Consider the following 20,678-nt stretch of genomic DNA (forward strand, 5'->3'; position numbering starts at 1 on the left):
GCTGCACTATTAAATATTTTTTTTATAAGTATCTCATGTCTAACAAATATAATGACTTAAATATATATAAATAATATTTTGTTTTTTAAGTTTATAAATATATAAATAGATAAAATACTCTATTGAACTTAAAAAATAAATACTAACCTATATAATGACTTAAATATATATAAATAATAATTTGTTTTTAAGTATAAATATATAAATAAATAAAATACTCTATTGAACTTTAAAAAAAAAGTATTATTAAGGATTTTAATGGATGTTAAAATATTTTGGGTTGACCCAGCTCATGAATTTTCTGGGCTTACACAAAGCTGAAAAGGGTCCACTATCATTTGTGATTACAAAAATCAAATAAAAGAGCTCACACAAATATAAACATCACCAGTAAGAATTTAACTCTTGTAGATAATACACTAAGATAGGTTAATCTTTTATTTATTTTTTAAGATTTTTTTGAGATTATTTTTAAGATAATTTAATAAAATTAAAATTTAATGAAAATAAAATTATTTTGATATTTTTATTAATAAATTAAATGATTTAATAATGAATACAATAGTAATATTTTATATTTGTATCATCGAGTATAATGATTTGCCCCAAGACGTTAGAGACAATTTTACTTCAAAAAGAAAACATCTAATTATTTCAACAATTGTTCGGTTCATTCTTTCTGTAAATCTACTCAATTAAGGAGTCTTTGGAGGTATATTCGGTTATATGAATTCATACTACCTACAATATGCATCAAATGAACCACAATACTAACCATCATATTATCACTAAAGATACATTTGATCTTCTTTCTAGTCTCTCTTTCAACAAGAGCTTGAAACTCTTTAAACTTATAAAAACTTCAATTCATATACATAAAGTTTTCTGCAAATAACACCACTACAAATTTGTACATCTAAAGAATTACCAACATCTTAATGCCCTAACTCTGCACTAACTCTGAGAGACTTAATATTTTTGAAGGAAGATTATGTTTGAACGATATTCTATAGTTTGCTTCTATAATAAATAATAATGTGAACATTTATTCAAATACAAACGAGAAATTAATAACATTATTTTTAGTCAATGAATTCAGTCTCTTGACCAAGTAATTATTTTATTATCACAACTAAATTGACAACTTTAAAAAAAAAATTAATATAAGCTTTTATTTAAAACATTTTATAATATTCAAATTAAAATATATTATTTAATCATAATTCTATTAAAACACATTACATTAAATAAAAAAATACATTATATTTAGAATTGATACACGATATCACATAATTATTTATTCCAATACATCATTTACAAACATTCTACAATATAACTATTATAAAATGGGGACATTACAACTAATTATAACCTTTTACATGATTCAATACACTAGAGATGTAGCTACAATTCAATTACACATTTATATATTTTACAAAACAAAATTCATAGCTTCGTCCATTTATTTCAACACTGATAAGTTTTAGCCATAAGAATTAGGTCATTTTTCTTATGCATGGTAATACCTGGTCTAACTTCTGAATCAATATCTTCCTTTTTCATCCCATGAGGAAGTTCCCATTTAAATTCGTAAAGTAGATTAGCCAGTGCAAGCTCCACAATTATAACTCCTAGATTCAATCCAGGACATCCTCTCCTTCCCGCCCCAAAAGGGATAAATCCGAAGTCTTGACCTCTAAAATCAATATTCTTTGCACTCTCAAGAAATCTCTCTGGCCAAAACTCTTCAGGGTTTTCCCAGTATTCAGGATCTCTTCCAATCGCCCACAAGTTCACATAGACAATAGCTCCTTTCGGAATCTCGTATCCTTTTATTTTGCACGTTTGAGTTGCTAGATGAGGGACTGCAAGTGGTGCTGGAGGATGCAATCTTAATGTCTCTTTCACTACAGCTTTTAGATAAATTAGTTTATCAAGATCATCTTCAAGGATGTGACAACATTCTTGAGAATGATTATCAAAGATATTCTCATGCTTGATTGATCTTACTTCTTGTTGAACTTTGTTCATAGATTTAGGGTTCTTTATCAATTCACTCATTGCCCATACCAAAGTAGTTGAGCTTGAGTCTGTTCCAGCCACAAAAATATCCTAAACAATGAAATAAATAAAGAATCATAATTTTATTAATGTGGTAATTAGAAAATAAATTTAATTAGAGGGTGATAGTTACATTACCATTAGCTGGCATTTAATATGGTCCATTGTGAGGTGCACTTGAAGTGAGTGGTCCTTCTGAAGTTGGAGTAAGACATCTATGATGTCCTCTTGATGTTCATAATTCTTTCTTTCCACAAGATGATCATCAATGATTTCTTGGAGAAACAAATCTAGATCTTTACAAACCTTGTCCACCCATTTCAATCTTCCCACAAGCTTATCAACCCAACCCATGTATGGAAAATAATCGAGCATATAGAATGATCCTGCCACTGCCTGAATTTCATGCAAGAGATCTTGGAACTTACTCTTGGTCTTATCCCCTCTATAGTCATCGTCGTACCTCTTTCCGAAAGCAATCCTACAAATGATGGAGTTTACAAGATATATGGTTATCTCACTCAGATTTATCGGCTTGGATTGAGACGTGAGCTGGGAGATGATGTTGGTGGTGCGAGAGACTTCGTCGTATCGAACCGGACGAAAGGAGTGAACTCGTTTGAGGCTCAACATATGGAGGGCGTTGATCTTCCTGATTTTCCTCCAGTATTCTCCATATTGAGCGAACGTCGTGTCTAATCCATCACAGGATATTTTCATTTGGCCGTAAAATCTAGGCCGGCATGCGAGTTCACGATCGTGGGTGCTAAGAGCTTCTTTTGCGATTTCTGCGGAAGAAACGACTATGGCTGTTAAGGAGCCTAGGCGAAGAGACATGAGGGGGCCATATTTGTGGGAAAGTTGGTAGAGATGGCCATGGAGATTTGCAAAGTTAAGTTGGTGCAAGTTACCAATTATTGGAAACCTAAGAGGTCCTGGCGGGAGAAGACTTGATTCATTTTGGCGAGTGTAGAACTTGTCATGTAGAAAAAACCACAACAATATTAATGGTGGTATGATGAGTAAAACAATCCTAAGAAACAAGTTTAGTTCCATATTTGATTATTATGGATCCACTTTACGTATATATATATATATATATAAAGACAATACTGCTAAATGAAAGGTATACAAAAAAATGAGATAAATATATTTAGTTTTTGACCAAAACATGTGTACATTATTAATTTTGTACAAATATGGTAATAGTTGCAAAATTTATGTATGAGATAGAAGGAAGAAAAGATGGCCACACAAACACAAGTAGCCAATATATAATATGAGAAATGATACAGCATTGAAAGGGCACGAAATTAAAGTCACGAATTCGACACATTATATATCATTTCACCTCATGTCGACCATTTAAAAACAAATTATTATATATTATTTTATTATTTTTTCTATTTTCGGTCATTCTTTCACTCTTCTTTCATTATCTAATCTTTAGCTCCCTCTCATGTGATTCGACGATTTCTTCTTTTTCAACTATTTGTGTGACTTTTGACGTCTTCTTCAGTCTTCTTCATGTTGGAATTATTTCCAATATTTGGGTACCTATATAATTTAATAATTGTATATTAGTTGTTATCATAATAAAGATTAAAGCCCAAATAAAGTGATCTATTAAAGTATAAAGGTTATGGGTTTATTTAGACATCTATAATAAATATGGGGATATATTTGTGTAGAAGCAGAAATGCCATTCATTATTTCGTTGATGGGCCGAATAATAAATGGGTATATTAGGGCTAGGTCCCAAACCCATATAGATAGCCATCCTATTTGTTTCTCTCATCGAACAATAAGGTTTATGTTCATCTCTCAAGAACACTAAAGAAGAAGGCTATCGATATAGGGTTGGAAGACTTAAACCCCACCCACATCAAACATTACGATCCAGGTCCAGATCCAGAACGAGAAGATCCACATTCAGATTCAGGTCCAGATCCAAGATCAAGAAGAAGAGAATAACGAAGAACGGCTTAATGAACCGTTCTTCATTAAAGATCCAGGTACGTTTCCGCAACATATGTTTATCTTAATTTATCGACATAGAGTATACAGATTATAGACTTAAGGATTAAAGATTTAGACTAAAGAAACTAACAAGTGGTATCAAAGCCTCTCTATATCGATTTATTAAGATTTAATAAGGATAAAGATAGATTGTTGAATTTGGTTAACAAGATTATGAATAACAATTAAATTTTCTGTATATTCACATTGAATAAACAGATTCAGAATAAGGAAAATTGAATTGAATGTTCATTTTAAGGATAAGGAAGTTCAACAGGTTCAACAAATATTTATTCTTGAAATAATTGTTAATGTATTAATACATTTATATACAATTAAGAATAAATAAAATATAGAATGAAATTCTGGAATTTTAATATATATATATATAATATAGATTATGATTTGAGAATTAAGTAAAGAAAAATAGTTATCATGTTTATAATATTTTATAAATATTGATTACATTATGTTTATAATATATTTAATGAATTAGTATAAAACGGATGAATACATATATTTAATTTATGACTTAATTAATGTATGGAATATATTCAGAAATTAAGAAAAAGTCAATTAATATAAATATATTCAGAAATTAAGAAAAGACAAGAATAAAGAGATTATTATTTTTATTAATAATAATAATTTATAATTAAAGAATAAATAAATATCAATAACTTATTTATCAAGAATTAAGTTATTTATCAAGAATTAAGGAAATCAATTAATCTAATAATTGATAAATTTAGAATTTTGGGTAATCTGTGTAATTGATTATTTAATTGTTTATTATTATTATTATTATATTTGGATGAATAATCAATCATGTTATATTACACATTCGAATATATATACATATTTCGGTCTTTATGTATATATTGTGTTGATTGATATTAAGAAATAATTGAGTGATTAGTAAAATCACAATTATTTGTTTTGTGTAACACATATGGAATTTATGCAATTTTGATACATAAAACAACATTCAGATTTTCGGTATTAATAACACATTCAAAATTTGGTATAATTTTAGGCCCACTTAAATTTGTAATTATGCGGTTGTTAATCGGCCCAAAGGAAGATTAATAATTGGTCGGATTACAAATTTAAATAATGTACAAATTATTAATTTATAGAACATATTTGTTTTATAAGATTAAGACGGTTGTGTTTTATAACTATGTGATTATTAATCGGACAAAAGGAAGTTTAATAATTGGTCGAGTTACACACTTAAAGTATGTACATAATTTATTAATTTATTAAATCAATTAATTGAAGCAACATCCTACCAAAGTAGGCTCTCTTGTGAAGGTTAATATGTTTTATAAATTAAGAAGGTAGTGTGTATGTATTTCATGCGGTTATTTAATCGGCCCAAAGGAAGATAAATAATTGGTCAGAATAACATTATGCACATGTGGTAATAAATATGTAACAATTATTCGGTGGGCCATGTGAATAATTGGAATATCCAAAGATAACCAATTATTTGACAGGACTTATTGTTAATATTTGATTACTACAAAAGAGTACCGTTTGCAAGTTAATATTTAATGTCCAAAGACTAAATATTAATGTTGCGTTTGGTATCTTATGATGAGACGTACCATTATTTTGAATTTATGTGATTATTAAAATTTTGTGAGTATGGTTGTTCATTTGTTTTGTTATCTAATCAAGTTAACACTTCTACTTATACGGATTACTTTTTTGTCAACATCTTAAGTTCATTTTATATGATATAATTTTTAAGACATATTTAGAATTTGTTGTATTTTTAAGAATTATATCTAAAATGGTTAAAATTGCTAAGGGTATTATTAGAATTTTCATAAATAATATATGTTTTATTTTGTTTCAAAAGTAATGCATTAAAGTCAGAGTTACAATAATGTATTCTCATGCATTTGGATTTTCTTATTTACACTTAAGTTAATTGATGTGAATTGTAGTTGTCTAAAGGGAGACATAGTCTCTATACACTAGTAAAAAAATCATTAATAATAACAAAAAATAGTAACCGTTTGTTCAGCGGTTAATATTAAAGGAGTAATACCAGCCGTTTTAAAAACCGTTAATATAAAGGGGGTCAATATCAACCGCTCTTAAAAACGGTTGATATTAACTCATCTATATTAACGGAATTTTAAAACGGTTGATATTGATTTCACTCTATATCAACAGTTTAAAAAACCGTTGATATAAAAGGGGTTAATATCAACCGCTCTTAAAACGGTTGATATTAACTCATCTATATTAACAGAATTTTAAAATGATTGATATTGACCCACTCTATATTAACAGTTTTAAAAACCGTTGATATTAACCACATCTATATCAACCACTTTAAAAACCGGTGATATTGACCAAATCTATATCAACTATTTTAAAAACCGTTGATATAAAGGGGGAAATATCAACAAGTATTATAAGACTTATTCTAATATATATTTTATTATATTATATTTTATTATTGCGCAAAATGTTTGAATAAATTTTATTCTTAGTAAAAAAGAAATTATTCAATATTTTTATTAAAAGTTGTTATGATAATTTATTTGTAATTTTTGAGTTATTTTTATTTATTTTATACTAGGAATAAAAGTGAGATAAGATAAAAAAAATATATATACACGAAGGAATATTTTTTTTAGGGAAAGTAAAAATAAAAATATTAACAAAATTTAGTGTTTATGAAAAATATAAATATTAATAAATTTTAATATTTAATAAGAATAAAAAAATACTATTAAAGGAGAATTACAATTTAAGATTTAAAGAAAAAAATTAATAAGTGGAGAGAGATTAGTGAGAAACTAGGAATGATATATAATTATATATTTTTATTAAATTTAAAATATAATTAATAATTATTTTTATAAATATATATGAATTTATTAATAATTAATTATATGAATTATATATATATAATATAAATATTAAATATTAAATAATAATAATAAGTAAAAAAAAAATTATGACAATATATTTTAAATTTAAAAACATAATATAATTTTATATTTTATGTAATAAAATATATATTTATATATATATAATTAAATTTGAAATATTCATATTTATTTAATAAAATATACATAAAAAATATTTAAAATTTAAAATTTTTATATAAATTAATTTGATTTGTTATTTAATAGAGTAAATATATATAATATTACCATTTTAAATATAGTTGATATTAAATATTTTTTAATATTTTGAATATAATAATTTATATTTATATATAATATTTAATAGTTAATATATATATATATAATATTTAAGTAATTAATTTGTTAAATATAATATATATATAATTAAAATAAATAAATAAAATATCATTAAAATCGTGGGTTGTTATATAAAATAATTAATTAATTAATTCTCCATTATCTAATAACTTCTTCTTAACCTCGATAACTTCTTCTCTCCTCAATCACCTCTCTTCCCACAACCTTTATTTTTATGACCTCGATTACTTATTCTTTCATCAATCTCTCTCATCCCTCAACCTCTCCCATCCCTCAATCTTCAATCCTATGCTCTCAAATCCCAGAGACAACTCTCCTCCTTCAAATCAATGCTCTTAATTCCTTTCTCATTTGCCTTATAGGTAAAATTATCATTGTATAATCAGGTTTTTGAGATACACTAAGAAGTTGTTAAATAGATTAAACAGATTCCTCCAACAATGTTTATATTATTAACTTTAATTTTAATTATTTATGTTGTAAATGTCTTTATATGTAGTTTATATGTAGGTATACTAAATTTGGACGGAATTAATTATAAAAAAGAGGAGGTAGTTAATTATGAAAAAAAGGAGGTTTATGTTGAAGTAAGAAGAAATAGATGATAAAAGATGAAGATCAAGGAAGACGAGATAGATGAAGTTCAAGGAAGAAGAAATAGATGATAGAAGATGAGAAGATGAAGATCGAATTATTATTTTTTATTTTTTGTATTATGAATTTTTTTATTTAAATGTAGTATTTGTATGTAATGGAATTAAATTATTTTAATGTTAATTTTGGAATTATATTTAAAAATTATCTTGTCATTTGAAATTTTGTATAAAATAATTAAATTTATTTTAAAGTGATTTTTAATTAAATAATTGAAATATTTTTTTTTATAAATTCTGAATAAAAAATGTCAACAACCATTATAATTTAAGAAATTACAACCACTTTTATACACTTTTATAGTTCTTAATAACAACAATATTGAGTAATGACAACATGCCTACAAAATGGTTAATATTGAGTAATAATTTCTTAATAACAACCGCTCACAAAACGGTTGTTATTGAGTAATAACAACCGCCCCAAAATGGTTGATATTTCATGTTTGAGCAATGCCTACGGAGGCTCTAGTAACGGATGTCAACCGCTTTTTGAGCTGTTGTTATTACTCAATACTAACATTTTTTGTTTAATAACAACAGTAAAAACCGTTGATATTGATCTTTTTTTTACTAGTGATATGAACTCACATCAATTGTGTGTAAGAAAAATAAAAGATTGAAACAAAAATAACATAAATAGTGTTCACTTAGCAAATACCTTAATACATAATAAAGAAATGAAGTTGTAAGAATTGCAGATATTGCACCTAAAAGAAAATTACTAAAGAAAGTGGTGCATAAAAGAATACATATTATAGTTTGTTTTGTTTGTTCTAAGAGTAATTTAACTTCAGTACTCATACACATTTAATGGTAACTTCAGTATTACTAAAGTAAATGTGTTGATGTACGGTTGAGTTAATTGTCAAAAGTCAATTGATGGTGAAAGAAACATCGGCGTGGGCATTTACAATTCATATTAAAGATGAAGAAATAAAGAATTACTTTAAATACTTTTTTATTTGGAAACAAACATTTATGGAATATCTTCATGTAATTGATTCATTTGGAAGGAAGAGTTAAGAATTACAACTTATATATGGAATAAAGATTCAACTAAAACAACTAGTAAATTCTTTTGGGGTTGTCCAGTTAAGGTCAGGCCTTATAGGTCTAAAGAAAATAAACTAGACTAAAGAATTTCTAGATGTTAATTATTGGATATTTTGAAAGATCTAGAGATAAATTTAGTCTCATAAGTACTTCAAGATTAGCCTTGAAAATAAATATATATACATAATACTCCTTAAACAAGAGTTTAATGTATGCTCTAGATTATATGAATCAAGAAATTAAGAATATTTATGATGTTGGACAAATACTTGAAGGATCCTGGTTTGGATCATTAAGAAAGCAACCAAACAACTAATGTGATATTTTAAGAACAAAACATTGCATACTCATATAGTGAAATCGAATCGGATAGAGATCATTTGGTATATTGATTCGAATTTTGTTGGATACTAAAACAGTCGAAAATTCGTGCCACATCATTTTAGTTTAAAGAATTAATTTTTGGAAGAGTGTTAAGTAGACACTCGAATTATTTCAAGTTGATGGTAGAATTTATTAGGTGTTTTGTGGTATCCAATTAAAGAATCTGACTGCAAAATTTTGTCACGAGGTTGCAAATTATGGATGATATAGAAAGACCACTAAAGTTATTACGTGACAATAATTTGCAGTTCTTTTACTTTAATAGTAATATGAGTTTGACTAAGTCGAACTATTTGGAAAATAAAGAATTCAGAATGTTTATTTATCTATTGAGCATATTTGGACAAACTCTAAAATTACGGATCCGTTCTCTAAATATTTGCTATCCGAGGTCTTTCATGAACATATTGTTCATATGGATATTACATATTTAGATGATATACAGTTTTAGTGGGAGTTTGTATTGTGATGCTTGTATAGATACAATTTGGAATTTATGTGCACATTAAAGAATTAGTTTCTAAAGAAATTAAAGATTTAGTTTTTAAAGAAAATCAAGATTTTAAAGTTATTCAGATTGATCTCTATAAGGAATAAAGGAGGACCAGTTGGTATTAGACATGTTAAATATCACACTACATGTTAATCCACACTACACACCCATGTTTAATCTATGTTATTTGATTGTATTGACATATGTGACTATTGAGGGTTTAGTTACGAATTAATGTAACAAAAACCGCTTTAATCCTATGTTGTTATAATTGATGGATGAGATTGATATAGATGTATTTGTAATGATAACAATATTTTGAGCTCTTAAGGTTATAATATACAATTGAAGGAAATATTATATGACCAAAGTGGGAGATTGTTGGAATTATTTCCAATATTTGGGTACATATATAATTTAATAATTGTATATTAGTTGTTATCATAATAAAGATTAAAGCCCAAATAAAGTGATCTATTAAAGTATAAAGGTTATGGACTTATTTAGACATCTATAATAAATATGGGGACATATTTGTGTAGAAGCAGAAATGTCATTCATTATTTCGTTGATGGGCCGAATAATAAATGGGTATATTAGGGCTAGGTCCCCAACCCATATAGATAGTCATCCTATTTGTTTCTCTCATCGAACAATAAGGTTTATGTTCATCTCTCAAGAACACTAAAGAAGAAGGCTATCGATATAGGGTTGGAAGACTTAAACCCCACCCACATCAAACATTACGATCCAGGTCCAGATCCAGAACGAGAAGATCCACATTCAGATTCAGGTCCAGATCCAAGATCAAGAAGAAGAGAATAACGAAGAACGGCTTAATGAACCGTTCTTCATTAAAGATCCAGGTACGTTTCCGCAACATATGTTTATCTTAATTTATCGACATAGTATACAAATTATAGGCTTAAGGATTAAAGATTTAGACTAAAGAAACTAACACTTCAGTCTTCTTCAGTCTTCTTCAGATTAAAACATTTAAATATATTGCTGCATATATATATATATATATATAATAATTCATTATTTCAAGCAAGTTGTGCAAGTAGTTGGGATTCCAATTTTCCAATATTAATTGTCTTATTCATATTGCATTTTCCTGTAAAATAAATAGTTTGGATTTTTCTCATGATTGCATCTGTCCATCCTTTTATTTAATGAATATTATATTGCATTTTAAGAAATTAAAAACTCCTAATATCTTAGGATCACACATTGAAAGGATGTAGCGTCATTGTCAGTTTCAGTGGAGTCCTCACGTTTGAGTTTTCCTTCCCTACATTTAGAGCTTAAATGATAATGGGTTATTTTTGTTTTTTATTTTTTTATTTTTCTATGAGTCCTCACGTTTGAGTTTTTCTTCCCTACATTTTGAGTTTTCTATGTTTTTTAAATGATATAAATGTGTTCGTTTAATCTTTAACAACAAAAACATTAAAAAAAATTGAAAAAAAATATATATATAAAAAAAAAATCACTAACGGTAAAAATGAAATAAAAAAAAATTTAATGAGCACGGATTGCCATCGAGAAGATTAATATCGAGTTCCCCGACCGGCTCAGTCGGTTTACCCAAAGAAACTTCCCCGATTGTTATAATTATGTATTAAACGCATCGACCGACAACGATCACCGAACATTTTACGATTCTTTTCAAGTCAAATGGTTAACTAGAAGATAAGCGGGATAAGAGTCCAACGATTTAGACCAACTGTCTATATTCACATTTCCCTCTAATCACATTTTCCAATAGTTAACAAGTATAGATTTGGAAATAACCCATTATAATAAACTTCAAATCTCAATTATTACTATATTTTAATCATCAAATTATTTAATTTATTAAATTAAAAAAAAAATTATAATTTATTTAAACAAATATCAACAATATATTTTTTCTAAAAATAAAAAAAAATAAAAGATTAAACAAACTCTAAATTTTATTTTTCTAATAAAATAATTTAAGAGTTTGTGGTTTACATGAGAGCTTTTATTAAGTTTTAAAATTATTTAGGTCGATAATTTAGGGTTGTTAGGATCGACGACAATAATAGTAGGGGGTTGAATATTGTTATTGTATTTTTCACTTTTATGCGATTTTAATCCTGATAGGGATTGAAAATATGTTTCTAATCTTGGACAAATCGTAACAAACTCTTGAATGGATTCAAGTGCCGAAAATGCTTGTGGGATTTGAAGCAGCAGATGTACGAAGAATGATGCAATGAAAGGACAACACAATATTTTATAGATGTTCGGAGATAAAACTCCTATGTCACCCATTCTTCTGTTTCCAGAAGGATTCCACTAGAAGATTTTGATTTGTATAGCCTCCACACAAACTCACTCAGATCACAGGTCTTAACACTTGTTTATTCTGAACTCCTAGCTATCACACTCTCTTGTTGAACAGACAACGTTCTGCTCTCAACTTACAATCGTGATGAATGATTATCAAGTACTACAAGAGATTATCGCCCAAAGTATATCGTAACGTAGTGACTGACAAAAATAGCTTTGAACAATGATTTTCCTGATAGCAAGAATGAACGAGGGTAGCCAAGAGAGATTCGTCGTTGTACTCTGATCCCTTTTTATATTTGATGCATGACACTGGTGGAATCTATTTCAAAGATACATGGCATTTGTACGTTTGACGTACGTCTGGCCTACGGGATAGTGCTCAGATGAATAATATTCGTTGGTGTGTGGCATACGAGACTATAGTGCGCGGACTGATGTAATATTCGATAGAATGTGGCGTACGGGATAGTAGTGCCCGGACTAATGGAATATTCGGTAAAACGTGACGTACGTGATAGTAGTGCGCGGACTAATGGAATATTTGTATACGTGGAAATTGTACGTTTTGACGTATTAAGCTGATGTAGAAGTCTGCTGATAGCGAACTCAGATATTGGCGCAACACCAGTTACCGCAACACTGCTGTTGTCGCCACAACATTACTGTTGTCACCGCAACACTAAGTACTAAAATGTTTTTTTATTTGAAATTACTACTTTATTTTATTATTATATTAATACATTTAATTAGTTGATTTACGTACCAAAACAGTTTTCACTCCTCAAAATCAACATTAGTTAAATAGAAATTTGGTGATTAAACAGTAAATTACGAGAATTGTCTATGATAAGTATTTTTAGTTTTGTTTAGTTTTGAAGGTGGTCTCATGTTTTGAATTCAAAGTTAAAATTGATATGATTGTAGAAGATCAAATTCGTTCTGACTTGTGTGAAGATGGATTTTATTCTCATTTATTTGTCTTATTTTTAAACTACCTATAGTTTTAACACACAAGCCTACTTAAAAGTTACACTTTTACTTTTTTAGTTAGTTTTTATATATTATTTTCATTGTACAATTTCAACTTATGGGCAATTCATCAATCATATGAGTTTCTTTTAAGTTTACAATATTTAAAGAAAATTTGTAATTAAGTACATATACAAATTTTTATTTAACCTTTTCTAAAAAAAAAGACTTATAATCTTTGATATTTTAGGTATGATTCTTTAATTTCACTTGAGTTATAATTCTGTGAAATATTATTTTATAGCGTATACATATAAAAATATATATATATGTGATCGTTTAAACTCAACCACTAATTCATGAGTTAGGTAAGAAAGGAAAACATTTTTACAAAAAAAGACAAGTCCCGGTTAAAAATATAAGCAAAAAAGTCATCTAGATCATCTTAATTAGAAGCACTATTATCATCGATAAGTTCCATATTGTGTTACACTTTGACTTAGCCAATAATTGGAGGTTCTGTCAACACTAAATTAAAAAATGGTTATATTATTTTCTTAAACTTATAAATCTTAATTATGCCACTAGTTTTATGGTTGAATATAAAAGTTAGAATGCAATATTTTTTTCAGTGCTCTTTATATTTAATATATATATATATATATATATATATATATATATATATATATATATATATATATATATATATATATATATATATATATATATATATTATAGATAATTTTGATCAAACAAAGTATATATATTGAGGGGAAGACGACCCACAAAGAAGACGCAGATCCTGGGAAGATCCTGTCTTCCCGACGTTCTAATCTCTCAGATGGAACGGGATTTTGAGATACAAACACTTTAGATCTTGATTGAATGTATTGTTTTTTTTCCATAATCTGAACAACTGTATTTTGGATGAGATTTAACCATTTTATCTGCGATCTTCGCAAAATAATGTAAAAATAAAATTGTTTCGCCTTTTAAAAAACTGATCAAACAAGTTTAGTTGATAAATAATTAATATTAGAAAATTATGTAAGATTATAAATAATTAATAACGCATTCTTAAAATTTAGTATTTATAATATTTTAAATTCAATTTATATTATAAAATTTTAAATTAAATTAAACCAAAATATAAAACACGTCGCTAAATATTAAAACCTACTACTACAATGGTAAAAATGTCACTAAATATTAATGTTACATAAAATTTGTACTATGAACCGTGAAATAGTATGATAGGTTTTACGACTCTTATGCGTCCCTATTACCCCAGACGGACGAATGAAGGCAGGATGCTAGGCCTGAACTAAACGCGAGAAATGGACGGAATGCGTGTTGTGGACATCATTTACAAACATCATCACATATTTATTTATTCCAAGACATCATTTACAAACATTCTGCAAATATAAATATTATAAAATGGGGACATTACAACTAATTATAGCCTTTTACATTATTCAATACACTAGAGAGGTACGTAGCTACTTCAATTACACATTTATTATATATTTTACAAAACAAAATTCATAGCTTCGTCCATTTATTTGATCAAAACTAATTAATAGGTTTTAGCCATAAGAATTAGGTCATTTTTCTTATGCATGGCAATACCTGGTCTAACTTCTGAATCAATATCTTCCTTTTTCATCCCATGAGGAAGTTCCCATTTAAATTCGTAAAGTAGATTAGCCAGTGCAAGCTCAATAATTATAACTCCTAGGTTCAATCCAGGACATCCTCTCCTTCCCGTCCCAAAAGGGATAAATCCGAAGTCTTGACCTCTAAAATCAATATTCTTTGCACTCTCAAGAAATCTCTCAGGGCAAAACTCTTCAGGGTTTTCCCAGTATTCAGGATCTCTTCCAATCGCCCACAAGTTCACATAGACAATAGCTCCTTTCGGAATCTCGTATCCTTTTATTTTGCACGTTTGAGTTGCTAGATGAGGGACTGCAAGTGGTGCTGGAGGATGCAATCTTAGTGTCTCTTTCACTACAGCTTTTAGATAAATTAGTTTATCAAGATCATCTTCAAGGATGTGACAACATTCTTGAGAATGATTATCAAAGATATTCTCATGCTTGATTGATCTTACTTCTTGTTGAACTTTATTCATGGATTTAGGGTTCTTTATCAATTCACTCATAGCCCATACCAAAGTAGCTGAGCTTGTGTCTGTTCCAGCCGTAAAAATATCCTAAACAATGAAATAAATAAATTAAGAATCATAATTTTATTTATGTGGTAATTGGAAATTATAAATTTAATTTAGAGGGTGATAGTTACATTACCATTAGCTGACATTTAATATGATCCATTGTGAGGTGCACTTGAAGTGAGTGGTCCTTCTGAAGTTGGAGTAAGACATCTATGATGTCCTCTTGATGTTCATAACTCTTTCTTAACACAAGATGATCATCAATGATTTCTTGTAGAAAAAAATCTAGATCTTTACAAACCTTATCCACCCATTTCAATCTTCCCACAAGCTTATCAACCCAACCCATGTATGGAAAATAATCGACCATATAGAATGATCCTGCCACTGCCTGAAGTTCATGCAAGAGATCTTGGAACTTACTCTTGGTCTTATCCCCTCTATAGTCATCGTCGTACCTCTTTCCGAAAGCAATCCTGCAAATGATGGAGTTGACAAGATATATGGTTATCTCACTCAGATTGATCGGCTTGGATTGAGACGTGAGCTGAGAGATGATGTTGATGGTGCGAGAGACTTCGTTGTATCGAATGGGACGAAAGGAGAGAACTCGCTTGAGGCTCAATAGATGGAGGACGTTGATCTTTCTGATTTCCCTCCAGTATTCTCCATATTGAGCGAACGTCACGTCTAATCCATTGCAGGATATTTTCATTTGGCCATAAAATGTAGGACGACCTGCGAGTTCACGATCGTGGGTGCTAAGAGCTTCTTTTGCGATTTCTGCGGAAGAAACGACTATGGCTGTTAAGGAGCCTAGGCGAAGAGACATGAGGGGGCCATATTTGTGGGAAAGTTGGTAGAGATGGCCATGGAGATTTGCAAAGTTAAGTTGGTGCAAGTTACCAATTATTGGAAACCTTGGAGGTCCTGGCGGGAGAAGACTTGATTCATTTTGGCGAGTGTAGAACTTTTCATGTAGAAAAAACCACAACAATATTAATGGTGGTAAAATAATCGTAAGAAACAAGTTTAGTTCCATATTTGATTATTATGGATTCCCCTTATCATCTCCTACTCTATATATAATGATTTTAATGATCTTATATACATATATATAGATATAATTATGTATATACTTAATTTGACTAAAACATGTGTACTATATTATTTTGTCTTTTTGTGATACATTTCATATCACTTTTTGCTTATTTTGTTCACGCTCATTTTGTTTGTTTTGTTTCTTCTTATGGGTGGAGAATTCCCCCATTTTGTGATAACCCTTTTTGAATGATTCAATTTTAAATAATAAACTATGAAATTGTTTGTAAAAAAAATGATCATAGATTTAAAGAAAATTAGAATAAATATAATTTGTAAATTAAATTACTGTAAGCACACGTGGTTGTAGAAATATTAATACAACAAATACAATTCCAAAAATTCCAAAAAAAAAAAATTAAGAAAAAAAAAATCAAAATTAATAAAGACATGTGACATGAATTTTCGTATCAAACTTCAAACATCAACACGGTGAACAACAATGTATTTAATGTTCAAGGTCGAAATTATCTTAATTAAATAACTAAATCTCTCATTTGGCACAAGCTCTCATGAACAAACCATCAACAATTCATGTATTTTTCTTGTTCTATATAACCAATTATTGATAAATTGAATTTCTTAAATTAAATTAATCAAATATTTATACTTTTGAAACAATTAATTATCAAATAAGTTTGAGACTGAAAAAAAAAACAGCATAATTCTCAATATAATGAGCTGTTTTATTATAAATAATATGAGTATGAGAAAATGTAATATTATTATAATGCATGCGCTGTCTCCTCTATTGTATTTCTGATTAAAGAGTGATGACATGCAGTTAATGGAAAATATGCACATACAAGTTGAAAGGTAGTAAACTCGTAAAATAAAAAATTATTAATAAATAGGAGTTTATTTTAAAACAATATAATTAGTAATATATTATTATTATTATTTGTATATATAATTAAGCATAAAACTAATCTAAATAATAATAATAAATAAATGACAATAAGAAAGTCACAGTTACACAGTCAACTTGAATAAATTCATTTATTTAAATAATTAATCAAGTTTTTTGAATTTATAAATATAATTTGATTTTGTTTATGTGAAATCCGTATACAACTAATGTAAAATTGAATAATTTATAAATTTGAAATTTCAAGATTATAAATTTAAATGTAACAATTAATTAGTTTAGAGTTTATTTAAATCAAATTTATTAATTTATTTAAAATAATAACATTCGTTATTCGATAATTTTCACCGCCCTAAATTCGCATCATCTATCATCTTTTGTTAAAATTATGTATGAGATAAATATTGTAATAGCCATCGAGAGTGATAACTTAGAGTCATTCTTCTTGATGTTAAGCTTTTTCCATACTATTCCTCTCAAATCAGGATGTTATTTGTCTTTTTGTAATATTTCTTAGTTGTTGATTTGAATTTTCACTATTTTAATTATATATATTGTACAATTAAGGTTCCGTAAGAGACTTGAGTAAATGAATTATTTGGGTTTAAAATTCTTTAAATATCTTTGATAAAAGTTGATTTTTCTATACAAATCAACTTGATCTAAATAATAGACAAATCAAAGTAAAAAACAATATATGTCCTTATTCCTCAACAAATAAAATAATGAAATATGTCCTCAATATTATATTTTGCTACAAAAAGAAACCATATAATTATTATTTAGAAACATAAATCAAAATAAGAAACATGCTGATACCAAATGTTGAAATGAGAATCTCCAATATACAATTAACACAAATACTATTAATTAAAATTGAAACCAAACAAGAAATTAAACTTCTAATTATATAGTTCAACTATTTTTATTTTGGAAATGGTGCAAGTATAATAAAAAATAATTAGAGTTGTTTATGTATACATAAAATAATTAGAGTTGTAAAACTACATAAAATGACACGAGAGAAAATAAAAAATAGTCACAAAATATGAAAATAAGAAGAAAAAAATACAAACACGTTACAACAGATTATTGAGCTCATCCTTATGAAGAGTGATTAGTTTTCTAACCGACTTCACTGACTTTTCGAATATAATAATAATAACATTGTGAATGATATGTATTGAACGAATACGATTATTGAAAGTTCAATGATTTCTGAATGATAAGTGACATTCACTATATTTCATATTCATGATTGGTTGCTCTAAAAAATCACTTTCAACTTTCATTGAAGGAAAGGAATGTGATTGATATTTTATTATATGTTGGATGAGATCTGGTCCTAGCTAGTTGTCGTTTCGGTCAGTCTCCTCCTTAATTTGTGTTATGATGTATTTTTTTAGTTTATTTTGATTCATGTGATCTTTGATGATGTTTAATTTAGTGATTAACTCATTAGTAGTTACTTGTATTTATTTGTTTTGGATGCTTAAATTTTTTCACAACTTTATGTAGCTGTAGCATCAGTAAGTGGTACTCACTGGCAAGAAGCATGAGCAATTGGAGCTACATAATATTTTCAATGGAGCTAATTGTTTTTAATAATGTTAACATAATTTTATTTCTTAAAAGCACCCACATACATAAAAGTTCATTAATTTATTCAAGACTAATTATACTCTTAGCCATAAGAATTAGGTCATTTTTCTTATGCATGGTAATACCCGGTCTAACATCTGAATCAATATCTTCCTTCTTCATTCCAAGAGGAAGCTCCCAATTAAATTCATAAAGTAGATTAGCCAGTGCAAGCTCTACAATTGCAACCCCTAGGTTTAATCCAGGACACCCTCTCCTACCCGCCCCGAAAGGAATAAGCCCAAAGTCTTGCCCTCTAAAATCAATATTCTTTGCACTTTCTAGAAATCTCTCGGGACTAAATTCTTGAGGGGTTTCCCAATACTCGGGATCTCTCCCAATAGCCCACAAGTTCACAAAGATAATATCTCCCGATTGAATTTCGTATCCCATTATCTTGCATGTTTGAGTTGCTAGATGAGGGACTCCAAGTGGTGCCGGGGGATGCAATCTTAATGTCTCTTTCACTACGGCCTTTAAATAAACTAGTTTATCTAGATCATCTTCAAGGACGTGACAACATATTTGAGAATGATTATCATTGATATTCTCATGTTTGATTGATCTTACTTCTTGTTGGACTTTATTCATGGTTTTAGGGTTCTTCATTAATTCACTCATTGTCCATACCAAAGTAGCAGCGCTTGTGTCTGTTCCAGCCACCAAAATATCCTGAAGAGATGAAATAAATAAAGCATCTTAATTTCGTTAATGTAGTAAAGGATCAGTTATATATATAACTCATAGAAATAAAATGAAATAATTTTTGTTAATATTTTATAAATTTAATAATGAAAATTTATGTTTGTGAAAAAAAACATAAAAATAGAATTGGAGAATAAAGTGTGATACAAACAAACAGAGTTTATTATTTTTAACAAACAAATGGCTAAACCTTCAAAACAACGGTTTGGTTCAATTGCAAAGACTAAAACCTTTAAGAAGTTTCTAACATTTAAAAAAAAAAGTTTTCATACTTAAAGTGTGACCATACTTAATTTAAAAGACTAATAAATCAATGTTTCGATTTTAAAAGGCTTAGGCCTTGTTCGGATTGGGTTATTTTAATAACCTAGAGGGGGAAAATGAGTAATGATTGGTGATGATTTTGAGGAGATGAGAATATTTTTGGTAAAATTACTTAAAGGGTATTGATATATAATAATAAAATAATAAATATTAATTTAAAATAAAAAGTATTTTAGTATTTTTTTTGTTATGAATTGAGTGATGTAACTAATGAGAGGGGAGTAAAAAGATGTTTGAGTGGGTTGAATTATTTAAATAACCCCAACCGAGGAAGGCCTTGTATTAGAGTGATAGTAATAAAAGTTGGTGTGATGCTAACTTCCGCCTTAAAAAAACAAATTTGATAAAATAATATATAAAGGAGATGTTTCATTATTGATATTATAATTATAAAAAAGACAGGCGGCGGCTTTCTAATTCATTGTCTTGTTGTCGTCAATTAATAAAACAAGACACTCACGCGGCGGCTACACCTGGAAGAGGAATAACTTAGGGCTTGTTCGGGAGTGGTTTTTTAAATAATATAAAAAGAAAGAAATTATGGTTGATAATAATTATGAGAAGGTTGTGATATTTTTTTGATAAAAAAGTATTGATATATTTTTATTGATTTTATAAAAGGTATTTTTAATATTTTTGATTAATTATT

The 20,678-nt window shown here is 27.9% G+C and overlaps 3 protein-coding genes across 3 annotated transcripts; all 3 read right to left on the reverse strand.

Annotated features, from left to right (window-relative positions):
• Positions 1-1,276: 1,276 nt before the first annotated feature.
• LOC124930702 (cytochrome P450 71A1-like) lies at positions 1,277-3,136 on the reverse strand. The gene is made up of 2 exons (XM_047471044.1): positions 2,200-3,136; positions 1,277-2,112 (listed from the first exon to the last, which is right to left on the reverse strand). The coding sequence occupies exons 1-2, from the start codon at positions 3,115-3,117 to the stop codon at positions 1,468-1,470; spliced, it is 1,563 nt and encodes a 520-aa protein (XP_047327000.1). The 5' UTR covers positions 3,118-3,136; the 3' UTR covers positions 1,277-1,467.
• An 11,640-nt stretch (positions 3,137-14,776) lies between these two features.
• LOC124929817 (cytochrome P450 71A1-like) lies at positions 14,777-16,432 on the reverse strand. Its single transcript, XM_047470205.1, has 2 exons — positions 15,524-16,432; positions 14,777-15,429 (listed from the first exon to the last, which is right to left on the reverse strand). The coding sequence occupies exons 1-2, from the start codon at positions 16,430-16,432 to the stop codon at positions 14,791-14,793; spliced, it is 1,548 nt and encodes a 515-aa protein (XP_047326161.1). The 3' UTR covers positions 14,777-14,790.
• A 2,551-nt stretch (positions 16,433-18,983) lies between these two features.
• Positions 18,984-19,715, reverse strand: LOC124932776 (cytochrome P450 71A1-like). Its single transcript, XM_047473455.1, has one exon. The coding sequence runs from the start codon at positions 19,619-19,621 to the stop codon at positions 19,022-19,024; it is 600 nt and encodes a 199-aa protein (XP_047329411.1). The 5' UTR covers positions 19,622-19,715; the 3' UTR covers positions 18,984-19,021.
• Between the last annotated feature and the right edge of the window lie 963 nt (positions 19,716-20,678).

The sequence above is a fragment of the Impatiens glandulifera genome, chromosome 3 (assembly GCF_907164915.1).
Source record: "Impatiens glandulifera chromosome 3, dImpGla2.1, whole genome shotgun sequence".
In the NCBI taxonomy this organism is placed as follows: Eukaryota; Viridiplantae; Streptophyta; class Magnoliopsida; order Ericales; family Balsaminaceae; genus Impatiens; species Impatiens glandulifera.

Bases quoted from the DNA above. Each gene is read 5' to 3' on its own strand.
- LOC124930702 (XM_047471044.1), bottom strand. From the start codon at position 3,117: ATGGAACTAAACTTGTTTCTTAGGATTGTTTTACTCATCATACCACCA. The intron at 2,113-2,199 runs GTAATGTAACTA...TTCATTGTTTAG, and splicing joins ATATTAAATGCCAGCTAATG to GATATTTTTGTGGCTGGAAC.
- LOC124929817 (XM_047470205.1), bottom strand. From the start codon at position 16,432: ATGGAACTAAACTTGTTTCTTACGATTATTTTACCACCATTAATATTG. The intron at 15,430-15,523 runs GTAATGTAACTA...TTCATTGTTTAG, and splicing joins ATATTAAATGTCAGCTAATG to GATATTTTTACGGCTGGAAC.
- LOC124932776 (XM_047473455.1), bottom strand. From the start codon at position 19,621: ATGAGTGAATTAATGAAGAACCCTAAAACCATGAATAAAGTCCAACAA.